The 22729-nt window shown below is 38.2% G+C and overlaps 1 protein-coding gene across 1 annotated transcript in view; it reads left to right on the top strand.

The window, feature by feature from the left end:
- The window catches only part of LOC121412949, a 125216-nt gene extending 103282 nt beyond the window's left edge, over positions 1 to 21934 (top strand). Inside the window, exons 7-13 of the mRNA XM_041605711.1 lie at positions 5649 to 5722; positions 6500 to 6711; positions 7807 to 7913; positions 13025 to 13166; positions 16828 to 16940; positions 18023 to 20505; positions 21229 to 21934. Of these exons, the coding sequence (XP_041461645.1) occupies positions 5649 to 5722; positions 6500 to 6711; positions 7807 to 7913; positions 13025 to 13166; positions 16828 to 16940; positions 18023 to 20505; positions 21229 to 21456 (3359 nt within the window). The 3' untranslated portion in view covers positions 21457 to 21934. The remainder of the gene's footprint in view (positions 1 to 5648; positions 5723 to 6499; positions 6712 to 7806; positions 7914 to 13024; positions 13167 to 16827; positions 16941 to 18022; positions 20506 to 21228) is intronic.
- The last annotated feature ends 795 nt before the right edge of the window (positions 21935 to 22729 follow it).

Below are 22729 nucleotides of genomic sequence, written 5' to 3'. Positions count from 1 at the left end.
ATGGGAATATGGAGAGTAATTTTTAACGCAAGAAATTGTATTTTCATGGCCTTTCTTGTTCTTTTAATTAGCGGCATGTTTTTTACATCATCCTAATGAACAACATCTGCAGATCTCATCAACTCATTGGGTGCTCGCTTCATTAGTATCTTATGGTGTATGTGTGTGATATTGGAGTCGAGTGGCAAAAGGCAAAGTGCATCCTATGAAAAGGAGACTAAGGGTCTGGATGAGTCAGTATTGTGTAATCTAGGAAGGACTTTTTTTAAATGTAGTATGGGTGAGGTTAGATTTATATGTTCAAAATGACATAAATGCAGTCATATTTACAAAGCAACAATGTACTCCCAAAGAGAGATCCTTATTACACGGGAAATACAAATGTTTGAATTGGCACAACAAGGTATTGTGATATCAATATATCATTAGCTTTGAAAACTATGTCATGATTAATCCAAATGGATCTATGATATAGTAGTAATTATGAAAGCGGTACTTATAAAGCGCCTTTTGTCTGAGGATACAAAGCGCTGCTATTATTACCCTGGCTTTAGCTTGAGCTGCCATCACCGGCGCTCAGTGCATGCAAGGAATAAATCCTGTCGGGTACCCATTCACCTCACCTGGGTCGAGTGCAGCACATTGCGGATAAATTTCTTGCTGAAGGAAAACAAGCCATGGTTAGGATTCGAACCCAAGACCCTCTGTTTGAAAGGCGAGAGTCAGAACCACTAGACCACGACGTGCCTGCCAATAGTACATCTATTGGCCATTATATACTATGCACATGTGTGATATTGTTCATTTCATGGTTAAAAAAGATATGGAAACTTTTTTATTTGTATGTTCTTGACAGTTTGTGAACAGGATAGTCCACCCTTACAATTGTTTTTATTTCATTTCATTTATTAAATTCAACCACTTTAAAAACAAGATAAATATACAGTAATATTCAAAGAACAATATAATACAGAGTTAAAAAATGGTTACGATGCCTGAAGAAGCAGAACTTGTAGATAGGTATCCGCATGACATAGTTACAACCTCAAGTTGAAGAACAAATGTCGTAAATACATAAAAAATATATTAATTCTGTTTGATGGCATGATGAAAGTCTAACAAAGTCATTGTTATTGCAGATTCACTTTTCTGCTCTCTTTTGAAAAATAATGTAGGCTTACTTTATATATAATAATTTAATGATTTCATCTGTATGCAAAACCAGACATCTAATGCACTTCTGTTGAATAATCTTTTCCTTCATGTTAATCTGTAGAAAAATTACAATTTTCATGAAATTATGCACAGCAAATCAAGGATTAGCTGACAAGTAAGCCTGCAAACTTTATCTTGAAAAACAGATAGCTTTATGATATATCTCCCCCTCAGTTATTGACATGTTTTTTTTATCAAATCTGATTTTTAATGTGCGTGCAACAATCTTTAGATAGCCACCAAAAAAATCATTATATAGTAAAAAAAATCTCTTATAAACATTTTCATACAGTTTCTTGTCTTATTGTTGAACATTTCTAGATTTAGATTAAGATATATGAATTTCCACAATCTGATAAAAATATTGGTACAATTAGCATGAAAAAGCATTCAAAAATACAAAACACAAATACAAAAGGGTATGTTGTAAATACGGGAAAGAACAGAAAGTGGTGGGATTAAAAATGGGCCTCATAACATTTCAAATGTCAATCCCAATAAAATAAATGAGCTACATGTATAAAAACAAAGAAGAAAATAGGAATCTCAATAATAATTTTAATGATCATACACCAAGAAGAAAATATCACAAAACTCACAAATATGAAAATCCAGCTGTGTTTTCCGAACACCTCTTAATTTGGTGCGTGGCTTTAGGACTTCCTATCATGATGCGGGCGTGGATGTCAGACAATTTCAAAATGTTTGCTTGACCAAAAAAAATAATGCATGCAGCTGAGTGCATTAGTGGAAATGCAGGGCTTGTGAGGTTTCTTTAGATAGATGCCGCACTGTGCATGAGCCACTGGCGGCGAGTGCCCAGTGAGCACCAAATTTTTAATTTTGAACTTGTAATATTGATTATGATGTTACATCATATCCTGTATTCTTTTGTATGTTATCTATAGTGAGTAATATATCATTCAGATTGATCATTTATCTGTAAGAATTGGTTGATGAGTATCTCTTAGAAGTAGCCCCAATCGTTTTTTATCAGATAAACAATTTCTTATTATATGTCATGATGACATACAAGTGTCATATTCTTTGACTTGGGAAATATCTGCAATTCAGTGGTATTTATTTATATAGTAAAAAAAATCAATACAAAAATGCATTCAAAATGTGTTGATTATTGCATTAATTTAATTTGATAGTCGTTTTGAGCTGCAGTTGAGTCAGAATGAAAATTTGTGCTATATTCTTAAATGTCCCTAATACCATGGTCACATTTGTTCTACGGCGGCCGTACGGCGAGTAAAAAACAGCCGTTTTAACATTTTTGTACCAGCTAAATATAGGTGGTTTGAATAAAAATGAATAAAACGGCTGATTTCGACTCGCCCTACGGCCGCCGTAGAGCAAATGTGACCATGGTATAAGGGACATCTTAGAAATTCTGTTTTCAAAATATTTGGACCAATTCCTGTGGTCGTACTGTATGGTTCGGCCATGTTACCACTGCTTTAGGTGCATTCGAAGTGGAAAGAATATTGAATGTGTTCAAAGTACATTCTTACGGCATTCTGAATAAAATCTTAAGTATTCGTACGATGGGGGGGGGGGGGGGTGGGCGGGCTTGACCAGGTGATGATTGTACAACCGTTTCATGATATTTGATCAAGGGGCAATTGCTCCGCTCTTAAAGGGGAAGTTCACCCTGAAGAAAACTCTGTCGTAAAAATAGCAGAAAAAATAGTAAAAAATATTGGTGAAGGTTTGAGGAAAATCCGTTAAAGAGTAAGGAAGTTATTAGAGTTCAAAGTTTTGGGTTTGTGACGTCATAAACGAGCAGCTGCCCCATGTGTTATGTAATATGAAATGCATTAATTCCAAATTTTGTATGGTTCCTGATAACTTAATTTTGTTTTCTATTCATGATCGGGTGTGAAATGATTTGTCTATTGATATACAAAAGCTACAGTGAAAACCATTTTCAATTTTCTGAGAAAATGACATTTCATTGATTTTTTACCATTCGCTATGTAGGAATGCTGCTCGCATATGACGTCACAAATCGAATAATTGAAATTCTAATAACTTTTTAATTATTTGATGAATTTTTCTCAAACCTTCGGCAATATTTTTTATTATTTTTTCTGCTATTTTTACAATAAACTTTTTGTCAGGGTGAACTTCCCCTTTAATTCCACACGTTAATCAAATGACCACCTTCAACCCTTCCCCTACAGAAATTTAAGCGTGCCGCTTGCTAGTAACTAGCATGCGACTAGCAGGGCGCTCGCTTAATAAGCGAGTGCATGCTAGCGAACAGTCCCTGCTCGCTAAAAGATCGCTTAACTATTACTCTGCACACATATTACACGCTTATTAAGCTAGCCGCATGCTAGTTACTAGCATGCCGCAAGCTTGCGCAAGCTAGTCGCACGCTTTCCGCAAGCTTGAAAATTTCTGTAGGGGTTGATTCAACACTATACCCTACCCTAAACCTAACATAAAACCCTATTGCAACCCTAACCCTACATCTTAGACGAAACTAAGCACTTAGCAATTGTCGCAGGAGCACATGTCGTTTAGTTTAGTTTACTCCAACGATGTTGTAGAACTAAGGGTGTGTTTATGCTTCCATTGCGAGGACAGAATCAGCGTTTTCAAACGTCGATTCAAAACACCGATCGTAAACGTGGTTCTGGGAGTGCTGTTTATGCTTACTTTTCAGAGGCGAAATCACGATCTCCAGCTGGCTTCGCAGGAAAGCGAGGTCAAATTGGGCTCGCCTTTTTTCTAAAGTTTTTATTTCGAGTGTTGATAAAATGGAGCAATGCGACTGTATTTGCCCGCGGATTTTCATCTCACTGGAAGCATGTACCAAATGACGTAATTTAAACACGTTTACGATCGTGGTTCTGTTTATACTTCCCCAGAAAGCCTGATTCTGGTCAAACGACGTTTACAAACGCACCTTTTTGTGAGTTTACGATCGGCGTTTTGAAACAGCGTTTAAATGAAAGTAAGCATGGACGCAACCGTGTTTTGGACTAATCGCGTTTGGAAACGCTGATTCTGGCCTGAAAAGTGGAAGCATAAACACAGCCTAAGCCTGTTCATCGATCGTAGTAGAATGTCTATTGCTGCTCTCCTTCAGAAAAAAATTAGATGCACTACTTGTGTTGGCAGGGGTATCGTAGACATCAAAAAATTCAATGAAAGGCACACAAAAATTGAAAATCACTAAAAATCGTAGGCAATCTTCTCTCAATGTCTTGTCACCCGTACAACTGTCATTTCATTTCTGCTGATTCTTCTTGATTCTGAAATGGTGTAACAGGCCTAGTATGAAGTCTCTGCAACTTACATAACAAACAATGCAGGTATTAACAACCCACTCGCCACAGAATTCTATTATTCCCATAGACTCAGGGTGCTACATAAGCACTTGCCCGATTGCCCGGGGCAAGTAAAAGTTAGAGTCGGGCAAGTGTTTTGAAGTAAAGACCAAAACTACTTGCCCGAATAGGGCAAACAAAATTCTCACCGTAGAATGACCAAAACCAGGGTCGATATGATATATTGACCCTAATTTTGATCATGGCAGGCAAGATAAAATCACTTTTGAAAAAGAAATACAATATGTAGGGGGTTAATACAAAGCAAGGTATATCAGTTAATGTCAAAAGAGAGAAAAAATATGTCAATGGTCTATAAAACCGCAAAATTTTCTTTTCAAGAGGTAAAGCTTTTTTTAAGGATTTTTTCAGGGCAAGTGAAATAGATTTTGGGGCAAGTACATCTATATTCCAACTATTTAAAAATGTACTTGGCCGACTGGACAAGTGCTTCTAAAAAGTTATATAACACCCTGCATAGACTTCGTACAGGGATTACCCATTTCCAGTATGCAGGGGGTTAATACATTTCTAAAATGAGACGAACTCCAAAAGATGAGAAATTTATTGCCCATCCAGGCTGTTGTGAATTTATTATAGATTAGAACTGGGCCCCTTTCACAAAACTTGTTATAATGACAAATATGCAATATGGTTTCAAGCTATTGACATCGTTCAATTTAATTGGCTGATACATAACTTGTTACAATAAGAATTGTGCATTTATTATTGCTACAAGTCTTTGTGAAACGGGACCTTGTTGACTTGTTGAGAATTTAAACTAACTGTGTGATTCTAATTTCCTCGTCATTCATCGTTACATTGTTTTCCTTCAGCAAGAAATTTACTCACATTGTGCTGCACTCAACCCAGGTGTGGTAAATGGGTACCGGCAGGAAGTTATTTTTCAAAAGAGCTGTGCGAATTGGAATCTGTATACCAGCTTAGCCTGGGTTATGAGTGCCTTGAGCACCTAGCAAGGTGGAATCGTACACTATACAAATCCTATATTATTATTACTCGGTATTACTGATAATCCAAAATGTGATTTTAACATCTGAATTCCTTGTCTGTTCATTTCTGTAGAGTCAGAGCCATCATTGGACCGAAACTTCACCAGTCGCCTCAGATGCCTCCTAGATGAATCCTCAGGGTTTCTGGTAAATATTTTAGATATTTTTTTATATAATATGATTATAAAGATAACAATGTACTAATAACAATAGAACTGTTCTCATATATCACTTTATACCTTTCAAAATGTTTTCCCATGCACATCAGAAAGAGACCATCTAGGTTTTTCTTAGACAATTTGGCAAGTGACTTCTGTTCAAGATTTTTTTTTCATATCCTGCGTACATTGTCAGTTTGATTCCTTCCCATGAATCAGCTCTCCTTTTGACAACTTTGCCAACTTTGCCAACTTATTGGTCGGAGTGTTTATCTGTCTGTTGTTGATAAATCAACTTCCAACTTTGATCTCGAATGCATCTATGAGTATCAAGGTTGCAGCTTGCAAGGGTCATATCATTGAAAATGTTTTGTTATTGTCATAAGCAAATAACCATATAAATAATAATAATAATAATGTGTTATTTACCCAGGGTAGTCACTTCAATCATAAGACTGCTCTTCCAGCAGGCCCTGCATAATATAATATATTATTATTACCCTTCTCCAGTCTGAATGCTGAGCGCCAAGCAAGAAGGCAGAAGGTCCCATTTTTATAAGTCTTTGGTATGACTCAGCCGGGGATCAAACCCACGACCTCCGTTCATGAGGCAGACGTTCTACCACTGAGCCACCATGCCCATATGAAGGATCAACTAAATAATTAGCTTATACATGTAGGCACATACTTTATTTGAAGTACATAATCGTATACATTACACAATCATGACGTAAAACGATACTTCTCTTTCATTTCATATGTGCAGAGCCTGCAGTTCAGCGGGCGTATGCGTATGCTCCATGGCCAGCGGACGAGAGGCAAGGATGGCATACCCGTTGACGTGGACCCACCAGAGATGGCGCTCTTCGCATTGGCCTGTCCCCTCCAGCAGCCTACCATCATGGAGATCTACGTGCGGAATATGATCTTCAGGACGAAGCACAAGCTTGATTTCAAGACGGTCAATCTCGATGCAAAGTATGACGCGTCATATGTGAATTGAACTATAGTGGTGGTCTTGGTGTTAAAATATTGGTGTCTGTGTTGAAAATTTGATAAAGGCATTGAGAGTAGCTCCAACACAAAATTTAGGTTAATGCATGACGGATTTGGTTTCAAATGAAAAAGTGTATAAAGCTGTTTCACATCTTTCACCTGATTGGGATGCCGCTGGGATTTAAATATGTTTCAGGTAGAATTTTCTTTGAAGAAAAAAGTAATATTCATGCCATGTGTATTCTATTGTTTGTTGTTATATTTTCGAACATTGTTTCTAGAAATTTATAAATGCCAAATCTACGATTTATATTACATTTTCTATCATAATATGTCACCACTGAACAAAAAAGTGTAATCTGAAATGTTTGTGTTACGAAGTAACCAGCACAAGTTTTTGTCAAGTTTTTATTTTTAGTTTGTCTAAAATATGAAGATTTGGGGGAAAAATGACACCTAAATATGTTTCAGCTCCTGCTAACAAAGCAATGTGATGAAGGGGCATGACATAGTCATTTGTTTGATATCAAATTTGTCATGATAGCACAAATATTTTATAAGATACAGTAAATTTTATGATGTTTGGCAAGTGTCAACTTTTCTTTGAATTTCCTGGGTGTATGTAAACTTCTGGCCTCAACTTTGTATAAAAATACAGCACTCAAAATTAAGTTAAATCATTAGCTGAGCACAGACTGAGGACAAACCCACTACAACCTCATTTTAAGTTTGATGTTACAGCCACTGCTTATAATATTCACATCAGTGGTCTACACTTAACAAGACAGTTAAACTAGATGCTAAGTAGGATGTGTCTTATGCACGATTGCAAGTACATTGTTGGTGGTGGTATTTAGGTATTGGTATTTATGTTAAGAACTTGGATCAACATGTTGAAACTAGCCTCAACACAAGAATAAGGGTTTATATTTAAAAAAAAAAAAGCGAGTAAACTACAGACCCTACAATATTATTTACTCATAAAAAAACAACTACAACAATAGGGATTTTCCAAAGAAGCCTTAGAATGAAATAATTAATGATAATCTTTTTCTCTCCCTAAATTATCTTTTCTAGGGGCTCTGAAGTTCTTGGTTACACCGACACAGAGTTCCGGGCCTTGCCTGGCTACCAGTATGTGCATTATGAAGACATTATCTACTGTTCTGAGATGCATAGCTCATGTAAGTTAAGGAGATTCATGTGTGCATGTAGCAGAAACATCTTATTTCATTATTTGTATACATTGTAGTTGGCTTAGTTTTATGTACATTTAGGAATAGGGAGACTTGGGTATAATTGACTTTCAGTTGTGTTTTTGTTGGAGGAATGATAGCTTCATTATGGAATTCAAGATGATTCAAATTATGATTATAATTATCAAAGATGGGTGATTATCCCTTTCAGATTGGAGGAACATTTTCTTGATCGAAGAGGTGTGAACTTCTTAATCGAACACTCAAGATTATTCAAGATATAGTTGTAATAAAGATATATGGTTGTCTCTTTAACCCTATCTAGGCCGGAGTATTTTGTGAGTTCATATGGCGGGGGGGGGGGGGTGGAACATCTTTGCCAAAGATTAAAAATGATCCAAGATATCTTTCGCTTTGTTGATATCTTTCCTTTAAGACTGAAAGGCTCTTTCTTGTTAGAGAGGTGAGGACATCTTTGCCAAGAGTCAAAATGATCCAAAATATAGTCATAATCATCAAATATGATTGTCTTTCCCTTTAAGACTGGAAGGCTCTTTCTTGTTAAGAGAGGTGAGAACATCTTTGCCAAGAGTCAAAATGATCCAAGATATAATAATCAAATGTGATTTGTCTTTCCCTTTAAGACTGGAAGGCTCTTTCTTTATAGAGAGGTGAGAACATATTTGCCAAGAGTCAAATGATCCAAGATATAGTTATAATAATCAAATATGATTGTCTTTCCCTTTAAGACTTGAAGGCTCTTTCTTGTTGGAGAGGTGAGAACATCTTTGCCAAGAGTAAAAATGATCCAAGATATAGTTATAATAATCAAATATGATTGTCTTTCCCTTTAAGACTGGAAGGCTCTTTCTTGTTGGAGAGGTGAGAACATCTTTGCCAAGAGTAAAAATGATCCAAGATATAGTTATAATAATCAAATATGATTGTCTTTCCCTGGAGGACTGCAAGGACTCTTTCTTAATTGGAGAGATAGAAACTTCTTTACCAAAAGACTTAAAATGATTTAAGAATAGTTATACTTATGAAAGATGAGTGATTGTGTCTTTAAGATCAGATCGACTTTTCGTTGATCAGATAGATCAGAGCTTAAGATATCTTTATTAGTCGTGAAGAATATAGGTGATTGTCCCTTTAAGATTGGACAGGCTCTTCTTGATTTGAGGATCAGCGTCTCTTTATCAAAGACTCAAGATGATTCCTCCCAATTGAATGTGACAAGTAGCCTGAGTATCCTTGTAATGACTCATTCCTAGCGGGTTGATTTCATTAGACCCCTCACCCTACACTTCCTCTCACTTTGATAGGTCTGTTCTCACGGACACAAACTTTGCCTTGCTTTCATCGTTTAATATTTTAACCCCCTCCTCCCCACCATTTGTGTGCATCCAGGCAAAAAAAAAGGAAACTCCTGTCCAAAGTTTACCGATTTTTTTTTTGATATGACATGAAAAATTAAACATATATAGATGAGCACAAAGAATTTGAAATTTCGATGTCAATTTAAAGTTGCACAGAAAACATACCTAAAAATTTGAAATTATTTATGAATTATTTGTGGTCTTATCATTCGTAAAATATTCACTAATTTTGTACTAAATCAAGAAAGAGATTTCTCTCATACTGCTATTGTCAATTATATAATGATATTTTCATTTAATTGATATGATATCTGGTCTCTAATTTGCATGTCCATTGTTAAAGATATGAGAATTTTTTTTATAATATCTTATAATTTTTATGACATCTTCAATTTATTATATCTTATACATTTACATGTACACTTAGTAAATATTTATATGTTTATCATGCTTGAATACACAAGAGTTCATTTTGAGGCTTTGATAAAGGAGTTAACGCACTTGCGGCTCTAATACTAAATTTATTTCATTAAATTTGTGAACATCCATTTCATGATTAACCATGAGTTGGGTGAAATATCAAGTACTAAGTTTGGTTAAGCTTTTATTCTCGTTATAAATAATTAAGGCATCATTTAAAAAAAATCACGGAATGACTTATGACTAGTGAAACCTATGCTCTATATCCATGTAAACACTATTATGTTGAATATACATGTGACCCTATAATTTTGACAGAATGATGTTATAAAAAGTACACCCTTACATGACCAATATTCATATCGGGGCCCCCTTGAAATACTCCAGGTACATGAAACTTAATAATTGGATACCTTGATACGTCAACTTTGATAGGTAATTCTAAGATAAACGCCTGAGCGCATACAGCACACCTGTAGCCACATTTTGTCATTTGACCCAATTTGAAATGACAAGCTGCTCGCACCACTATTGCTTTACTTTCTCCTTTTTATACTGTTGCTAAATATAGGGGGCAAAACGCATCAGTATACAGTTGGTTGATCAATCTTAAATGTGCCAGGCTGAATTTTCCTTATTTTTTCTTTATTCTTTTAGCAATGCACATGGAATATGGTTCATACATTGATTGAGGGATGTGCAAGCCATATTTATTAAATGCATTTGCTGTGACAGCTTTATATAATGATGACAATAAAACAAAAGAAAAAAAATCATGGATATAAGTCTCACATTTCTTTAGAAAATAATGCTTTTAGACTTTAATAGCACAGACATTGGCCATGTGTATTCGTCATCTTGAGTGAGAAGTTTATCTTTTTTGCTTGCTTAAAATCCCCCCATTTGCATCAAATAGGAAGGTAAAACCAGTGATGTCGCTTATTTCAAATTTGAAATGCTGCTTATTTATAAAGCTTGAAATCTGAAGAAATGGTCCTTTAGAAATTAATCTTTTAAGTAACTCAAAGGATGTGCATATGTGTAAAAATCCTGCCCCACACAAGCCTGTTTCATATTAGTGTACAACTAGAATAAAAGGCAAGGATAATACAAATTACAGAAAGAAACTTTGAATATTCAAATTAAGGTTGTGCTTTTAGCAGCTCATTAATACTGATTGTTGTGTTGACAACAGGATTTCAAATAGAAGCAAAATAATAAGGCTAATGACAATCTTGATTTGAAATGTTGGGTGTAGGCGTGCCTTTCTTGGGGAGTGGTAATGACCAGAATTGAAATAGAAACAAAAGATTAAAAATAGAAGAAAGATGACAGTGCTATAGACAAATGACAACAAAAAATCTTGATTTGAATTGGATGTTGTAGGCTTGCCTTCCTGTGGAGTGTGTAATTACCAGAATTAAAACAGAAACAAATTCCAAATAGAAGCAAAATATTGATGCGAAAGATAAGTGAAAATTCTTATTCAAAATGGCGGATATACATGTAGGCTTGCCTACTGGTTAATGTAGAAGCTTCGGTATGTCAATATCAAAAGATTTATCAGAATTGAAATAGAAACAAAAGATTCCAGAAAGGAGCAAAATGATAGTGCTGAAACAAAGTGAAAAATCTTTATTTAAAATGGTGGATGTAGGCTTTCCTACTTGTGGAAGCTTCTGTCACCCTCAAAAACTGATGGGTGATCCAACCTGAATTAAAATAGAACCAAGGGATCCTAAATAGAAGCAAAATAATAGTGCTACAAGACAATTTAATCTTGTTTTTAAATGGTGGATGTAGGCTTGCCTATTTGTGGAAGCCTCTGTCAACCTTAAGAACTGATTGATGATTCAACCCGAATTAAAATAGAACCTAGGGATCCTAAATAGAAGCAAAATAATAGTGCTGAAGACAATTAAAGCTTGTTTTTAAATGGTGGATGTAGGCTTGCCTACTTGTGGAAGCTTCTGTCAACTTCAAAAACTGATGAATGATTCAACCAGAATTAAAAAAAAAACCAAGAGATCCCAAATAGAAGCAAAACAATAGTGCTAAAGACAATTAAATCTTGATATGAAATGGTTTATGTCCATCTGCCTACTGGTGGAAGCCTCTGTCAATCTCAAAAACTGATCGGTTGATTTGACCAGAATTAAAATAGAAACAAAGGAATAATCCATACAATGAATGAATATTTTATAAATAAAATAAAATGGCAGATACACTTGTGGAAGCTCCTGTCAAAGTCAGAACCTCTTCAGTGTCATGACGAGCTGTGTGGTCTGCATTGCAGTGTATATCCTCTGTATATCAAGGACCGCTCCTGACCCGAGCATGGCAGAGTTTTTAGTCACGTGCATCCCTTGCGAACTTCCCGCCAAATTGGCACCACAAAGCCAGTTCACACTGCCTACGTTTTGTTTAGATTAGAGGCCAGGGACCCCTCGCATAAAACTTTTGCCATAAAAAAACTGCTGCAAAATTGTTGCTAGAGTCTTTTGTGGCAAAAGTTTTATGCAACGGGTCTCAGAAGGTATTTTGTTTGTTCTTCGATATAGAATGAATACTTAATGCATGCAGATTTTCATAAAAACATCAATATGTATTAAAAATAACAATTTTTGTATACAGTGGACAGAATTTGGATGAATTTCAGATTTTAGTTGAGATTTTTTAAAGCCTTTTTATCTAAAAACTTCCTTTATTTTTCCACTCTCCTCTTTTTAAAAATCCCACAATGCATGGATCTGCCCTATTCCCCCTACCCCACCCACCCCATCTTCCTCCTCTCCCCTCCTAAACCATCGTTCACCCTCTCTTTATTTTTTAATTCTTCTCTTCCAATCTCTTCAAATCGTTACTTACTGTCACTTTGTATTCAATATCTCTCTCCTGCTATTCCGTCCCCTCCATCCTCCCCCTCCCTCTTACTTTACTCATCGCTTTATTCCATTTCTGAATCCCTCCTCTCTTTATTCCTTTCTTTATCTAACCATTTCTTTCTCCCTCTCTTCTATTCCCTCACATACTCCTTCTTTCCTTTCTCCCTTTCTATTCTTCTTCCTTCCTTTTCCCTTCCTCTTTCATCCTATCTCGTACTGTCTTCTTTCCCCTTCATTCCTCCCTTTTCTCCATCCGTCTACCACTCTCCCTTCTTTCCCTGAATTCCTACCTCTTCCTGCCCTTCCACTTCTCCACGCTCCTATTCCCCTTTCTTTTCTTTCCTACCCGTCCCCTCCTCCATTCTTCCCTCTTCCTTTTCCCTTTACCTCTTCTTTCCCCCCCTTTCCCATACAGTGATCCGTAAAGGAGAGACTGGTTTCATCTACTTCCGGTTGATGTCAAAGGTCATGAAGTGGATCTGGGTCCAGGCGAAAGGGAGGGTCATGTACAAGAATGGCAAGCCAGACTACCTGGTCTCCACCCACAGGCCAATGAGGTAAGTTCATCCCTTATAATGATAGGATGATAGCATCTTTTCCGTTTAGATTAAATGCTCAACGCGCTTAGAAAAGAGCAAAAACAAAAAAAAAGTGACGAGAAGTACTAGAAAAGATGCATTATAATAAGGCAAAATGTCTGTCTTCAAACCTAGTACCTGCTGGTGAACAAATACAATGTCAGGTTCCTCTTAAAGGATGTCGCAGAGTTTGAATTCTTCAGCTCCCCTGGTAGTGAATTCCACAGGGCTTGTCCGGCATCAGCAAATGCTTGATTGCCCCTGGATTATGTTACAGAACATGAAATAAATGTTTATGGGTCAGTTTATAAGAGTTTGTGGTAGGTGTTTCATAATGCTGTTTGGAAGTTACGAGCAACTATAGGAATGACAGGTGACCCTTCTGGAAAATTCTATACACTAAGTCTTGTGGAAAAATAATGTACACTAATACACTAACTCTCCTGCTCTTGCTACCACTCTACTCGCCGACTCAAGCCAACCTTCTCCCACCTACTCAAGCCTGCCTATACTACTCAGCTTTCCACTCCTTCTGGTTTACAGTCCTTTTAAGGACTACACTCATTTCGAAAAGAATACTTCGCTTTCAAACCTCCACTTTCTCGCCTTTCCATTCACCTCAAATTCTATCCACTTTTCTTATCTCAGTCCCTCCAGGACTTTACAAATGGTGTACTGTACACCTCTTCCGCGATTGCCCATACCACCATGCAAACCTTCAAACTTCACACTAGTTTTCATTGGTGTTAATTTAGCTCCTTGGAAAGGATCACCAATCGTTCTTAAAGTCGCTCTTAACTTACGAACAGCTTTATGAAACACTCACCAGGTATTCTAATCCCACTATAGCACTAAAAACTGAGAACGATAATACATAAATAGCATAAAGACACAAGTGTGATGGTATAGATAGAGTGTATCTTTTATCAAATGCGAAATGTCGTACCATTGCATGAATAGTAATATCCGCTATTTGTGTTGTATAATGCCTTGAAAGTTATCGAAAATATGAACAAAAATCAAGTTTTCACCGCGTTCGTCTATGAGAAAGGATTAAAAAATATTGAAAGCGAAAAGCAAAATCTCACAACCGTGCATGATATCTAGGGCAGCATTGCGCAATATGTGTATTGCACTGAGCGCAATGAATTGAATCATATTGTGACATCACCTCATGAAGCCGTGCAACGGTACATTCTGGACGTTATGGAATGTATGTTCAGCCTCTCATTTGCTTGCATTCAACAAGCTATGTAGGCGTTGTCCAAAATGCAATATTAGAGATGCCAAGTTCAAAGACCAGCTATGCGTGAGATTTTCTGTGAATCTGAGTGAGATCACAGACATTGTGTACAATGTATATGGGAATAGACTGTGATAGTTGCGTGAGACAGAGGTTTGAGGGGATGAACAAGAGTCCAAAATGCTTGAGTCTCACGCATAATGCGTGAGACTTGGTAGCTCTGCAATATTTATATAGCGCTTAATGGATATTGTGATCAGGGGCTTACTCACCCAAAGAATTCCTTTTTACCAGGTACCCATTAACTTAGGGACCGCATCCATATTGTATTGGCAGCGTGCACCCCGCGAGCACACCCCCGCTGCGGTAATTAGTGAACAGGATGTATCTCCCCGCTAGACGCAGCTAGCGGCGGCGCGCTGCTCAGATTAAAGCAGATTAACAGGAATCATTAATCCTAGATTTTATCATTGCAGCTTCTCGCAGCTTGCACGCGGCCAACTTGCAGGCGAATACTCGTACTCAAAATGATGTGCTTTCTAAATCCGTTGGTGAAATGTGCGCGACCGATGCGGCGATTTTCTTGTCTGCCCAAGGGGGATCCACAATTTTACAAGCTTTGCTTTTTAGTGGATCCCCCTCATTTCCATATCCATTTATGCTCTACAGTGCGTATCAAAAAAAAGTTTACACTTTGAAAAAGCCCTGGGAATTAAAAAATATACAACATGCGGGTAATTTTTTCACATATAATCTTGGGTTTGGGTCTCATCTATCCAATGAAAGTAAAAGTTTTGTCAGAATGTTACACTTGAGTGAGCACTGTCCATTTCTGTAAAGCTCGCAGAAATCTGTTTGCGCAGAAATGCTCGTTTTCATACTGTGTCAAGGGGAAAGGACGAAATCAAACTTACACTACGAAAGATTTATCATACATTTTCCTTGCACTTTTAGTCAATTGGAATAAAACGGATAAATTCAAGCATTTTGTGACAATTTTGCCACCCTAATTGAAATTTCAACACTTAATAAGCACAACCTTTTCCCTATTTGTGCCAGCTGGATTTGAGGACATAACTGAATCTGACCCAAAGTTTATATCACACACTCCAGCATTTCTTTACTCAGTTTTTATCATTGAAAGTTGGTTTACATTTCATTCTTCATTTAATACTTGTTTCTCCACACTTTTGCCAAGCTTAGCAATGATTAACAAAATGAAAATCAAGCTTAAGCCTTTCCATGCAAATCACAGCTCAATGTAAAGCAAATATCGTCACAATGGCCTCGATGTGTGGGGGAGTGGGGTGGGGCGAAATGCACTCTTCGAAGTGTTTTGGGCAAGGAAACAAGTTAAAAAAGATAAAAGATATCATAAAATCGGTTTTACTAGCTAAATTCCACGTGTTCTTCATGATTTAGGTCTACCTTTATTCACATAACTATTTCAAAGTTCTGCGCAAATCATTTTTCACTAACTTTTCAAAAGTAAATGGTGCTCACTCAAGCGGAAATATTTTCGACATTTATATCGTCATTTGCTTTAATGGACCTGTACCAATGTTAAAATGTGGAACAATCTTCAGGATATTACAAATGTATAATTTTACAGGATTTTTTCAAAGTGTAAACTTTTTTTTGATACGCACTGTATATTATACTGTGTTTTTTTTTACGAAGTAAGAATGCCCTTCTGTAAAATTGTATTTGATTTATATTGTTTTATATTACTTTGTATTATGTTTTGAATGGAAATGAAATAAAAGAATTGAATTGAAAAAAAAAAAATGAAGGTATTAAAGTAAGAAATATTGAGCTAAAAAGTGTCTTAGATTTTTAGCAAAATAGTTCTTATACATTTCGAGGTGGAAAGATTCATATTGATATTAGTTTTATATTATTTCCGTTGCGTAATAATGATCTATTTCTTCCAACAAAGTACGATCATCACTTATTCTTAATCCGACCCCGACATGAAATAGGACATAGTAACTTCTAGCAATGTAAGATCATCGCTTGCGTGTTTGTTTAGGTCCGTTCCGGCACGAAATGAAAGTATAAAAGAATGAAATATTGAGCTAAAAAGTGTCTTAAGAGGTTTTAAAAATATTTTTGGTACGTTTCAATGTGGAAAGATTTGTATTCACGTAACTAAACTTTACGAAATAATTATGTATTTCTTAGAACAATGTACGATAATGGCTCGTTCTTGAATTCGACCAGACAATCAATACAAGCAAATGCTCCGTTGTGACGTAACCTTTTACCTTTGCATCCATTCCAGTGACATAACCATTACAAGAAATCACCTGTGCTATATTTTATTTGAATGAAGTATGCCCCATTTTGTGTGAAGTTCTCATTGTTGCCCCACGTATTGATATTTGTGTTGTATAGTGACGAGGAAGGAGATCAGCATCTGATGAACCGTAGGAAGCCGTTCCGATGGCCGTTCACAGGGAAAGCTGACCTGTATGATTGCAACCCACCATACCCTCCCATTCCACCAGGTAACTCAGGTTTTCATATTCTGATTATTATGATATTATGATTGGTCTAAAAAAGCCCAACGCACACACCTTGCAATGCGATTGCTCTAAGATCCAATAACAACGAATTGCCAATTGCATTGCAAGCCAGCGCGTATGCTGCAATAGCTCTGCAAACGCACTGCAATTCCGTGACATCTCCTTCACCTGTATGCTGTCTGCACTGCAGCAGTGCCGCAGAGTGGTCATGACGTCATCTTCTAGAATAAATCGGATTGGCACAAATCATCAAAATCGCAGAAGAATGGCAGGGAGATTCGGCATTTCAAATATCTTAGCTTTGATCTGCTTTTTTTCTGCAGCAAATAGGATCACAGTTGCAGCATGTTGCAGGTTGGTGTGTGCAATCACATTTGCATAGTATGTGCTGGGCTTAATGAGGCATTCCAAGAAACTTATCTACTTAAGAACATCAAGTCAATCATGCCTTGCAGTTCATTACAAATTTCTAATTCATTGCTAATCTGCCCCTTGTAAATAGGTTTGGCTTACACTAGTTAAAATTTATCCATTAACTGTAGTATTGCAATAGAAATTTGCAATTGATCTGCAAATATTGCCTTGCAACACCCCCCCCCCCTCAAAATATACACCTACATGTAAATGAAGAAAGGAAATCTTGCCATTGCGTCATCAAACCCTTGTAAATTATTATTGACTTCATTCACAAATAGTGACCCTTTCTCGGATGAAAAATTATTTTCTTCATTATTTTTAATACCAACTACAGTTGAAATCTGACCTTTGCAGATAAAAATAACAAGCACCTTAACGATGATTCAATATTTGAAAGTTTTGTTTAGAGAGAAAGCCAAACTTCTCCCTGTTCAAATGAAATACATTACCTGTAAATCAAAGATGACTTCTAAACAGACTCCCCACTAAATGAGAAAATTGAATGAGCTGCTAGCTTTTCAGTGCATTGCCTTCCACAATCAATATTGTCTATTCCATCATCTGTTTAAATCTGTAAGTTTGTACCATGAAGTAAAATAATTGCATTATGGACTCACCTTTCTTTTTCACTTTCATTTTCCCCCCAGTCATACTGCATGCTCTTCAGAGAGGGGAGATTCCCAGCTTTGGAGGAGGGCCACCCCCAGGAGTCCCCATGGGAGATATGCCTCCAGGAATGAGCGGAATGCCACCAGGAATGGGGGGTATGCCACCGGGCATGCCTCCTGGTATGCCTCCTGGCATGCCTCCTGGCATGGGGGAGATGCCTCCGGGAATGACAGACTTCCCTCCAGGTGGAATGCCCCCCTTTGGAGACTCTATGAAGTTCGGAGATGACGGGCCACCACCGTTTGGTATGAACAAGGAATCCATGTTTAGTCCGAGGTCGGAAAGGGGTGGGACTCCATCGTTCGAAGGACCCACACCGAGGTACCAGTTTAAACGATCGCCTGGGTACTCCCCTCCCAACTACTCCTGCGAGGGCATGGAGAATGGTGTTAATGATAGGGTCGGTGGTGTCTTTGATCAGAGGGTAAATGGAAACAGAAGTCTTTTGGAAAATGGAATCAAGGGGCACATCAGCCCCCAGGAGTCCCTTCCAACAATGGCAGGGGAATCCCTGAGGACAGAGTTTTCTAGAAATATTGGGGATGCATCTGTTAATATGTTGAGTGAATCACAGACCTTGTCATGCAGGCACAATGCTTTGAACAGTTTACCTGCTGATCAAAGTGCTTTGTCATCACCTCAGATGCATCCACAGCAGCTCCAACAGCATCAGCAACAACAGCAGCAGCAACAGCAGCAATATCAGCAACAGCAGCAGCAACAACAAAATCGGTATCAGCAGCAGCATCAGCAGCAGCAGATCTCTACATATTTACCATTGCAGAACCATTCACAAGGCGCTGCCTTAGAAACTTCCAACATGTGCTCTCCGCGATCAACAGGTAGCAATGACAGTGGGTTTAACAGTGTGCCCATGCATGGACAGATGCAGAACAGTGGTATTGGCCGTAACCAAGCATCAAGGAAAGTGGCTGTAGTGAGTCCTTGCCAAGTGAGTCCCGAAATGCAACTTCCTCAGAGAGTCAAAGACCCCAGGGCTCCTGCACTTAGCACAGGGAGCATCGACAGTGGGGTGGACAACTTGCCATTTGAGAATGGAGATGATATCCCAACATTTGACGAAGCCCTTTCCTTATCAGCGTTTGAATCAGGACAGCAAGGGGCCATTGCAAGAACTCTTATGGCAAGCAGTGGTCATGACCTGCTTGAATCAAACACATGGACTTCTAACAATGAACAATCATATAATGCCCCAAATCAGGAATTCCACAATATGCCAAACCAAATTGGACCAAAAGTAGAAATGAACACTATGCAGTTTAACCGTATGCCAACTCATAATAATGGACTAAATCATGACTCTTGTAATGTCTTGAGGTCGTTACTGAGTAATCCTCAGACCCAGGTCTCTTGTAAGCAGGAGGTGCAGAGTTCTTCATCTCCAGTCACGTCCATCACCCACCCAAACACGGTAGAATGGGGGTCACCATCGGCCAAAACCCCTGTAACTTCCCTGAATTCAGTCCATCCCCAATCCAGACAGCAACCCAGCATGGCCACTCCTCAGTCCAAAAATGTGTTCATGCAAGGTTCTGGTTCCTCGCAGCAAATGCCGCATCCTGTGCATTCTTCCAGGGTACCTCATTCACAGCAGCAAACCAAGCACAGCCACCAGTCTAGCCATCAAACCAACCTGATGCAGTCTCAGGCGAGCTGCAAGGTGGATGGTCAGAGACAGCAGCCACCAGCTCAACCTGTCTTTGATTCTCCAAACATTTACAGTCCTCTAAACAATCTTCCAGTGACCAGCCAGCACACTTCTAATATTCAGAATCAGTCTCAGCAAAGTGGGCAGAACTCAACGCAAGCACTGAGGCAACAGTCACATCAACACCAACAACAGCAGCAATTCTTGGAATTGCAAAGGCAACAGAAGCGAATCCAACAGCCAAATAGAGCTGCTGACATTTCTTCCAACAGTCAACAGCAGTCATGTCGGCAACAGACGCAACAACATGCAACTCAAACCCAGATACAACAACCTTCAAGGGCTACTGCTATTTCTTCTCATCATCCACAACAACAGCAACAGTTGGTTCAGCAACAACAGCGTCAGATGTATCAGCAACCACAACAAATGCATCAGCAGAATCAACAGCTGCAGCAACAGCAGTATCAACAGCTGCAGCAACAGCAGTTCAACCAACAGCAACACACCTTTCAGCAACAACCACAAGTGCATCAGCAGCAACAGCAGCAGTGGCAACAGCACAATCAGCAACAGCAGCAGGGCCAGCAGTTCAATCAACAGCAGCATCGGCAGCAACATAACTCCAGCTACAAGACAACAAACTTGCCAGTGATGAAATGTGAAATGGAGACAAGGTACTCACATGGCATGGCATCACAGAACAACATGCAGTCGGACAGGATTGGTTTCTCAGGAAACCAAGGGATGATTCACAATGGTGGTGGAAGTCTTGGACTTGAGTTTAATCAGGTAAGAGCTAGTAGCCCTCTATGAATTCCAGTGGTACACAGAAAAACACCTTGAAATTCAAATTTATGTTTAAATTTGTGTTCTGGCACCTGGTTCATAAAAAGCGACAACTGAAATGCTGCAGGTGTCCATGCTTCATAGATCATAATACAGATAATTGAAATTATTCCAAAGATCTGGGGGCCGTTTCACAAAGCTGTTCGTAATTTAAGAGCGACTTTAAGAATGACTGGTGAACCTTTCTTAAGTGATAAATAATCACCAACGAACATCAATGGTGAACAAGAAAGGTTCAACAGTCGTTTTTAAAAGTCGCTCTTAACTTACGAACAAGTTTTATGAAACGCCCCCCCCTGGAATTAAATTTTCAAGTATTTTTATCTAATTGAACATGCAAATATTGGGGTGAAAAGACCCTGTGTCATTGGCAGGGAATGTCACTTCTTGCATCCTGATAACTAGGTAGTCTTTGGAATTATCACCTGCTCAATCCTGTTTCTGTATCTAGGAAAAAGAAATAAAATTTTGTTCTTTCAAAGAACAAATTCACTGTCAATGTGTTATTTAATTGCTGTGTCAGCGCTTGAATAAATGTTTTGTTAGGCATATTTGAACCCCCTTAGAAATTACCAAAGAAAACAGCTACAGTGTTCCAAATTGAATGGGATTTTAAACATGTTTTTTTTCAAAGCAGATTTCGTTTCAATCATTTTGCTACTCTAGGACATGTCGATTCCTGGCAACAACCTTCATCCCACCAGCCAACTCGACCCGATGACCTCGGACATGACATCGGAGCTCCTGTCCGCCATGATGCCCAAAATGGGTGGCCAACAAGGAGGGGAGAACCAGGGACTCTTTGAGCTTCCAATGAAGGGCATGGTCATGGGGAGCGGTGCTATCATCCAGAATGGCTTCCAGGTTGCACTGACCCACACCTCCAATGTCTGAGATGAGTCGATCCTGTGCCGATCCCTTGACGATCCTCCAAGTTCCGGGTTTGAATCCAGGGGTGCCAGCTTGCTGCCTGCTTCCATTTCAGGCCCCCTTTCAAATCCAGGACTAGTCCAGGGTTAATCTATGAAGTGTACTTTGATGGTTTGGCTACGCATGAACCTTGACCCTTGACCCGGCCTGATCTGACATGTCCGGAGATTTTCACAGCCACAATCCAGGCAGTAGTGCTCATCAAGGTGGTGTGCTTAGTTTATTAAGTCCATTGTAAGGAATGCCATGGTGTTGTGCTTAGAAATCAGATATTTGCCTCTCTCTTTTATACATTTACAGCTTCAAGAATTGCAATTCATTGATAGGTTTCTTTTATAAACTTAATCAGATTTAAAAAAAAAGAACATCATCTGCGTATTCAATGAAATTTGATAGTTATCATAGATATTTTCCTTTCTATCTTTTTTTAATCAAACTAAACTTTGACCAAACCTGTTTGTTTTTAATCAGATCAAACAAACATTGCCCTGTAACATAAAGCGTATCAAGTGATTGTTGGGCTAATATGTATGATTGATCATACACAATAATCAATGTGATCAATTGTAGAAATAAGCCCCGCTATCAATCACTAGGCTTTATGTTACTGGCCCCTGATGTAAGTTTCTCCATTATTACAAGGTTGAGTATCTTCAACTCAGGGCCTTGTAACATAAAGCTTAGCAAGTGATTGTTGGGCTAATATCTATAATTGATCATACACAATAATCAATGTGATCAATTGTAGAAATAAGCCCCGCTATCAATCACTAGGCTTTATGTTTCTGTTTGTGGTAACTCCCGTAGGAACTCGGCAGGACAGCATTTTGCTGGTAAACGCCAGGCTGGTATATAACCAATTACCTATGAAACATTTTACGTCTAGGTTAATCAGTCATAGTGGCTGACGTAATAGACGACAGATATCACCCTCGGGCCTTTTTATCAAAGTGGAGACAGTGGCAGAGTTGGGTTTCGAACTCACAACCTTGCGATTATGGGTCCAATGCTCTAACCACTGGACCACACGACCGTGTTATGGGGCCAAGAAATGTCCAACTGGCACCCTTGGTCATGTGACTTCAGCATCACACCCAAAGATGAAATGAATCTATGAGGAACAAGACCTGGGTCCCGTTTCAGAAAACATGTTATAATAACAAATTTGCAATAACAGTTGAAAGCTACTGAAATCCTTTGATTTGATTGGCTGATAGTAAAGTTGTTGTAGAAATTG

This window comes from Lytechinus variegatus, chromosome 4 (assembly GCF_018143015.1).
Source record: "Lytechinus variegatus isolate NC3 chromosome 4, Lvar_3.0, whole genome shotgun sequence".
In the NCBI taxonomy this organism is placed as follows: Eukaryota; Metazoa; Echinodermata; class Echinoidea; order Temnopleuroida; family Toxopneustidae; genus Lytechinus; species Lytechinus variegatus.
This window is presented reverse-complemented; position numbering and strand designations above follow the sequence as displayed.